This window comes from Ochotona princeps, chromosome 2 (assembly GCF_030435755.1).
Source record: "Ochotona princeps isolate mOchPri1 chromosome 2, mOchPri1.hap1, whole genome shotgun sequence".
NCBI classification, from domain to species: domain Eukaryota; kingdom Metazoa; phylum Chordata; class Mammalia; order Lagomorpha; family Ochotonidae; genus Ochotona; species Ochotona princeps.
In genome coordinates, this window is record NC_080833.1 from 94,757,901 (window position 1) to 94,765,851 (window position 7,951).

Genomic DNA, 7,951 nt, shown 5'->3' on the forward strand with positions numbered 1-7,951 from the left:
GGACCTGAAAGAATATATTATGTCAGTTTTATAGCTTTGAAATAAATCACTCTTTATAATTTATTTTGTAATCTTTGGACAGTTTAAACGGTTAATAGGTAATTGTTAACATTTCAAGGTATTTTATTTTAAAATTTGACTCAAGATTAAGAGTACTTTAGAGAGAATAATTAAGAATTTCTGTTTACCTTTCATCCAGATGCACACTTATTAAAATTTTGCCACTTTTCCAAAAATACACCTTTACTCCTAAATATTTTAGTAAGTAAATCCTCAGATCAAAGGGCTGTCTTGGGCCCGACGCAGTGGCCTAGTGGCTAAAGTCCTCGCCTTGAACACCCTGGGATCCCATATGGTCGCCGGTTCTAATCCCAGCGGCCCCACTTCCCATCCAGCTCCCTGCTTGTGGTCTGGGAAGGCAGTCGAGAACAGCCCAAAGCATTGGGACCCTGCACTCAGAAGAGCTCCTGGCTCCTGGCTTCAGATCGGTGCAGCTCCAGCTGTTGTGGTCACACGGGGAGTGAATCATCAGACGGAAGATCTTTGTCTCTCCTTCTCTCTGTATATCTGACTTTGCAAGAAAAATAAATAAATCTCTTTTTTTAAAAGCCTGTCTTATATAACTACAACACAGTTATTAAATTGGAGAAATTGGCATTGGCAAAATCTGTTTGTGGTATGAGTATGCTCAGATTTTGCAAGTTGTCCATATGGTGCCCCTTAAAGCCAGTACGTTTCTAAAACCCGCCACTGCAAAAACATTGCTTACTCCAGATAGGTAGCAATAGGGGTGTTTGTGATACTTGCTTTTTATTACAGTCACTAGTAAATGAGTGTTCACATTTCATAGCAAAAAGCCAAGTTCAATGGATATAGGATCTGTTTTATGTTTAAACACATTAGCATACCTAAAGCTGTGAAACTGTGTTAGTGTACCAGAATTTAAATAATCTACATTTGTGAAATAAGTAGGAATGTATTTTTATCTTCAGTACTTTTCATCTAATGATTTACTAGCAGAATATTTTTGTTACTTCGTATCAGTGATCAGTAAGACTTTTTCTTATTTTTAGCCTTAACCAAATTAATATTACTAAAATAGGGCAAGCAAAAATCATAGGCCCAGTCTACACATGACACCTTGAGAGGGGCACACTATCACACCATCATTTTTGTCCCATACACCAAAAATACAACCTGAACCTAATCACGAGGAAATCCCATGCAAGCTTAGGGGAAATCTGTAACATTACTAGGCTTTGTCTTCCAGAAATGACAGTGCCCTGAGGGACAGAGATGAGAGATGATAGGAAATAAACATCAGTATGTGATCCTGTATGCATCCTGCTTCTAAGGGGAGAAACTACTGTAAAAGATATTTCTGGGACGGTTTACAGACATGAAACTTGGGGCAAGTGCCATGGTGTAGTAGGCTAAGCCTTGGCCTATGGAACTGGCATCTCGTGTGGGCATTGTTTCTAGTCCCGGCTACTCCTCTCCCTGTCCTGCTCCCTGGTAATGTGCTTGGGAAAGCAGTGCAAGATGGCCCAAGTGCTTGTCTTCTGCATCCTTGTGAGAGACCCGGAAAAGGCTCCAGCCTCCTGGCTTCGGATCAGCTCAGTTTTGGCCACTGCAGTTGATTGGGAGTGAACCAACAGACAAAGAGCTTTCTTTCTGACTCTCCTTTTCTCTGTAAATCTACCTTTCCAATTAAAAAAAAGCAAATCTTCTAAATAAATAAAATTAGATTAATAAATAAAAATAAAGAAACAGACTTTGAAAAAGGAAATAAAAATAATGTATTAATGCTTAAGTGCCTGGAATCTAATAACTATAATACAGTTATGTAAGAGAACATCCTTGTTCTTAGGAAATACACTCAACTAATAACTTCTTTGCAGACTACATTCAAATGATCTGGAAAATGAGGGGTTGTGTGGGTGTGAGAGGGAGACTGAAACTGAAGTAAAAGCAAAATGTTATTTGTCAATGTGGAGAAAATATACAGAAGTTCTTGATTATATTCTTAAACTTTCTACAAGTATAAAATTTTCACTACCCTCTTTTCACTGTTTTTTCTCTTGATTTAATATTGAGTTAGAGAAAGTGTATTTCCTTCTTCATGAGTAGGTAAGTCCTGCTTTCCCTTGATTGAGTCTCCTGGGACTTTTTAAGAAAGTTGATTTTAAAACAAAGCAGCAAAATAGAAATCAGAATAATTCTTAGCCAAAATTGTTCTTTGAAACTCGATCTGAAATGTTGACTGACTGTAGTTTTTTGTTTCATCTTTACTTAGATATTTTATGACCTGGTCAGACAGATAAATAGGAAAACACCAGTGGAAAAGAAGAAGCCTAAAAAGAAATCATGTCTGCTGCTCTAGACCCATGATCTGCAGCAGCTCTGAGCCAGGTAAGGTGCTCGACGCAGAGCGGATGCTCCCTGTCTGCGGGAGGAGGGCTAGGATTGGTCCTCACCTTAGCCCCTTTCCGTTTCACCTGTTGCGGTATTTCTGTGCTTTGTAACTTGTGCTTGTGGTGCTTAGTTGAGATAGCACTCATTGCCTTCTCCTCATGAGGTAGGTTCTGAAGTCTGTCTGAACAAGGACCATGTGTGTTTTGCTCATCATTTTGTCCCCAGTGTTGCTGCAGAGTGGTTGCTCAAAAATATTACTTGAGTGAACCAGTGCTTACCTAGGTAACTGCTACGTTTATGCTGAATTGAAGTAAAGCATTTGTTCTTTTACAGCAAAGACATAATTGCACATTTGATTAGTTGTCTCAAGGTGAATATACCCATATAAATAGTACTTATTCCTCCTTAAATGAGCCCCTGTCCTGATTTCTAACACCAGATTAAACTTGCCTATGAACTTTACATGTAATGTATTATTTTGTGTCTGGCTTCTTTCTTTTACACTGGGTGCACTTGTGTGTGTGTGTGAGCATGTGCATGCATTTCTGATGGCTGTATGTCTAGGACTGTAGAGATCAGAAAATATACTGTACGTGCTGGCAGATGCTAACACATTTCTCAAAGTGGTCACGTCATTTTTTTAAGTTCCACATCCTCCACCAGATCAGAATTGTCCATCTTTTTTGTCTGAGCCATTCTGGTAGTTAACGTGGTGGCATAATGTTGTAATTTACCTAGTAGTCATTTTCTCTATGGTGGGATTTGATTTCTTTCAACTAACCATTTCATCTGTAAGCTTCTGGGTGGTAGTTGACTTTTAAGTATCATTTATATTTTCATTAAATGGATTCATTAGAGAGAAATTAGAGGTAGCATTTAAACTGCTTATCAAATGAGAAATCTGGCCCTGTAGGACATCTGGTTTTTTTTTTAACTTTGTATTTAAATTCCCTGGACAGTTTATACTTCAGCAGCTTTATAAATAATACCATAAAAGAATATTTTCGTGGAGTGAATTTATGATGTAATTTGATTCCAATTATGTGAATATTACTAAACTTGGTCCACTTAGAAAAAAGTAAATTCCTTTCACTTGAGAGTTGGTTACACCAGCTTTTAAGTCTGCTGGGTCTGTGTAGTGGATTACCTCTTCCAGAGCTCCAGATTGTATTTTCATAGACGTGTGAATGATATCTTTGTTGGGTAATCATCTGTGAAAGTAGAGGGAACATGGACAGAAAGGAGAACCGAGCATGGGAATTGTCTTTGGCGGTCAGACTTAGGAAAGATAGCTTCTGGCCAAGTGATGGCTGATTTAAGCTCTAAGTGAAGCCTTGACTCAGTGACTTTAATCATCAGTGCTGTGAGAGTGATGACTGTTAGGATGGCTGCCGTTTGTGTTTGTGTAGGTGAGAGGTAGAGACAAGGAGGGCTCCAGTGGCTAAGCAGTATTATTTCATTCTCTTACAGTTAGCTGCTCATGATATCATTACCTTAGCAAATCCTAATTTAATTTCCCATTCTTGGCAAATCTCCTTTCAGTTTATGTTGGACAGACAAGGTGCCATCTCCTGGCCTATTGCAGTTTTAAAAATTCATCCTTGCACATCCAACAGTGTGATGGTGGATGGCAAGCTTTACCTTGGAGGAGAGAGAGAGAAATCTAGTGATGATTTTCATCATGCTTGCATAAATTCTTAGACTCTGATATGTAATCCACCTTATACTGTACTTAGTAAGTCACTCACTGCCTCAATGAATGCTTGATAATACCAAATAATAGGTGACTTAGCAATTGGAATAACTTTGCAATGCATTTTATTGTGTTGTAAACTAAAGTGCCGTGTAGTTCCTGTGCTTTTAAACCTACTGTGGTTGACTAAAATAACAATTATAAATGTTTTACCATTTAGTAAGAGTATGTTAACCTTATTAGGACAGCTTGTTAGGCTTGAGGCAAAATTGTGTTGGAACATGCTTGTCTGTCTTATATAACTTTTAATGACCTCTGAGAGGAATTCATCCGTGGGAATTCTTCCTTGGTCTGCTTCTACTGAATAGTCAGAATAACTTTGATTCTTTTCCAACTTTCAGTGAGTTTTATTTTATTATCTCTTGCCTTACCTGCATTAAAGGTGATGATCCTAAAGTGCACCATCATAAAATGGTTCAGTAAGGAATTTTCTTGGAAAGCTTGTGCTGCAGGCAAGTGTCATTTGCTTAGCAGCAGTGCAATTCTTTAAAAAAAATGAATGGAAGTGAAATATCACCATTTTTTTTTCTGTACAAACAGGACTGCTGTGTAATGTGAAATACAAAGTATTTTAAAACAGAGTAGGTGAAGTTGATGAATTAGCAATGAACTCAGCTTCCTATATTTGATTATGTTTTAATAAAATAGCCCTGTTACTACAGCTGTGTAGTACAATTTAGTTCTCTAACAATGGTCATCCAAAACCATTGTTCTTTCTATATTGCTGGGTATCTACTTGTTAACTGCCATCTTCTGACAGCAGGAGATTAACCAGAACGTATGTATGTTTGTGTCTGTTCAATGTTCTAGATTACAGGAATGAAGAACTGTTGCCCACTTGGAAAGTGCCAGCATTCCAGACTTCAAAAAATAAACCTGAAGAGGCTTCTCCTGTTTTATATATTATGTGAAGAATTTAGATCTTATATTGGTTTGCACAAGTTCCCTGGAAAAAAAATTGCTCTGTGTATATCTCTTGGAAAATAAGACAATAGTATTTCTTTGCAATAGCAGTTATAACAGATGTGAAAATAAGTATACTTGACTCTGATATGATTATACAAATGAGCATGGATGCATTTCAAATGTTAGATATTGCTACTATAATCAAATGATTTCATATTGCCCTCTGATCATGATTCCCCATCGAGCACTAAAAAGTCAAACATTACACTTTATATCTGTAATGATATAGATGTTGAGATTTTCCCTCAGACTCACTGCAGCAGATAACTTTTTTGAGTCATTGACTTCATTTTATATTTAAAAATTATGAAATATCATCTGTCATTATATTCTAATTAAAATTGTGCATAATGCTTTGGAAAAAATGGGTCTTTTATAGGAAAAAAACTGGGATAACTGATTTCTATGGCTTTCAAAGCTAAAATATATAATATACTAAACCAACTCTAATATTGCTTCTTGTGTTTTACTGTCAGATTAAATTACAGCTTTTATGGATGATTAAATTTTAGTACATTTTCATTTGGTGTGTGTTTTTGTTATTGTTTAGATTTAAAGCTTTATTTTATAACAACCACATTGTTTTAAACGCGACAGTAGCTCCTCTCTGCCCAGTGTCTGCGGGACACTTTACGCTACTAACTGGCGATTCTCTAGGAGTAGACTTCGCTCTCTGTTCCAGATATATTTATTCCTGCAGTACAGTAGAGTACATCAAACCACATAGAATAGTTTTGTATATCCTCTCCGATCTTAAAGACTGTATCTTATTGAAGAAAATATCCCACTGTGTATTATTTTTATATGTAAAAAAGAAAAGTTTAATACTGTATCAAGGTTTAACTTTTACTGTTTCAGATCTTCCACAACTTGTAATCTCAGCAAGGGAATCCATTTTCCATTGTTAATGTGTTGGGTGTGAGTCCATCAGTGAAGTGTTTCGTGTGCAAATGTTCAAACCTGCTTTATAATAGATTGAAGAATCTCAAAGGGGAGAAAGATAAAGCACATAAAAGGGATGTGTCAAGTTCTTTCTGCTTTGACTAAATATGGGAAGAGATTGCCAACTTAAACTTGTAGCTTGTAGTGGTGCTTTTCTTTTTCTTCCCAGTTATTTCCATATTTACAGAAGATAAGTAGGACATGGACCCAGTGTTACTTGTGTGTGCTCCATTAAAGGGGGTAGAGAGGGGGTAGAGCAAACAGCTTGTTAGCCAGCCAAGTGTGCAGAAGGAGAAAGAACAAGCCTAGGAAACCCTGTGCCTTGTCCCCGGGTGTTCAGGAGGAGACGGGTCCTGGAAAATCTAAATCACTGCTCAGGGATTCAGACACTGTCTCGTTGCAACCAGGTGTGAAGAAGTGTTCATGCCTTGCTGAGATTGTCCAGGAGTGTGGTCAGTCGGCTGCTCAGTTACTGAATCAGTTTAAAATTCAGCTCTCAAATGTAAGCTCTGACCAACCTGAGAAATGTTACAATGTTTTTAAAAGTGGAAATTGTATTATTTTCAGTTTCTAATAAACGTAATTACCTAACACTTTCCTTCTACTGATCCTGATTGAGGGGCCAAAGAGATTATACATTTAATATGCTGATAGACCAACTGAGACATGAGCAGTGTGTCCAGGTCAGGGGGGCATATTGTATTTCAAGATCCTCTGAAGTCTTTTCAGCTTTAAAAAACAGCTCTCAAACAGTTCTTTAGGTTCAAAAATCACAGACATCCCACAGACCAGTGAAGTTGCTGGACTCTGACCTTGTTCATTACATTGTGTGACTACTTGCCAGATTAAACAGCATCAGTAAGGACAACACTTTGCAGTCTGGGAGCTACGCTTTTGACTGGGAGCGTTATAGTCAGTGTCCTCACCTCCGATGCAGTGGGGAAATGCAGAGTCTTTGGATTCCTTGATCACATTTCATACATTTCACTCGAGTTAAAGATGGAACTTTCAAGAAGAAAATGCCTTTTGCGCAGTAGTGTACAGAGCAGTACCAGCTGAAATTAGAGAGGGAACTGCCGTCTCAAGGAAATCTGTGGTTAACTGAGCAAGGTGAAAAGTGACCTGCAGGAAGTGAGGTTGGTGTGGTTTTCTGCTGTCCTCACGTGGACTTCTGACTCGTGGTTCTAGAGGGAAAGGGATCTGAGTAAATGTCAAAGGAGTCCCCAAGGTGTTGCGTGAGCTTCGTTTGAAAATACCCAAGACCTAATGTCATTTTAGTATTCACCTCTACTTCAAGTATAATGGCTTCAGTTATATAAATAACATAGAAAGGAGATTTTAAATTTATAGTTGACAGTTTGATCATTGGCTTTTTTCAGTTAAAACATAAAGCGCTTCTGTGGCTTGTCAGCACCCTCAAGCAAAGGAATTTTAGAACTCTTGTCAAGGCACGGTCTGGCTATAGTCTTGCCCTCCAGCAGGGGGAGCTTCAGGACCAGTTTGCACTTCTACAGACACTGCATTCCTCAGCTCTCCCGAATTCAAAGTCTGATGAGGCACTAAAAATACAAACACACAATCCTTCAATAGAATGAATTACATCAATATATTATACTGTGACCACCTGGATAGTTTTCTTTATCGCCTTTTACTACTCAATCCGCTTCAAAATTATATTGTACTTAGGAAAGTTAATCCTTAGAGAAAATGTTAATCTTTATTACCAGGAGATTGGTTTGGAATCATTTATCCACGCATGAATAGTAATAAAATCTGCATTTTTTGGAGCCAGCCAGTTTTATATATTTTGCCTCTTTAGTCTTGTAGGTACACAAATGTTTAACAGTTCACATGCCTGAATCTTGTTTCAGGGAC

At 37.8% G+C, this 7,951-nt stretch overlaps 1 protein-coding gene across 1 annotated transcript in view; it reads left to right on the forward strand.

Annotated features, from left to right (window-relative positions):
• RAP1A (RAP1A, member of RAS oncogene family) overlaps positions 1-5,656 on the forward strand; it is a 97,058-nt gene extending 91,402 nt beyond the window's left edge. Inside the window, exons 7-8 of the mRNA XM_004581926.3 lie at positions 2,297-2,412; positions 4,979-5,656. Of these exons, the coding sequence (XP_004581983.1) occupies positions 2,297-2,383 (87 nt within the window). The 3' untranslated portion in view covers positions 2,384-2,412; positions 4,979-5,656. The remainder of the gene's footprint in view (positions 1-2,296; positions 2,413-4,978) is intronic.
• The last annotated feature ends 2,295 nt before the right edge of the window (positions 5,657-7,951 follow it).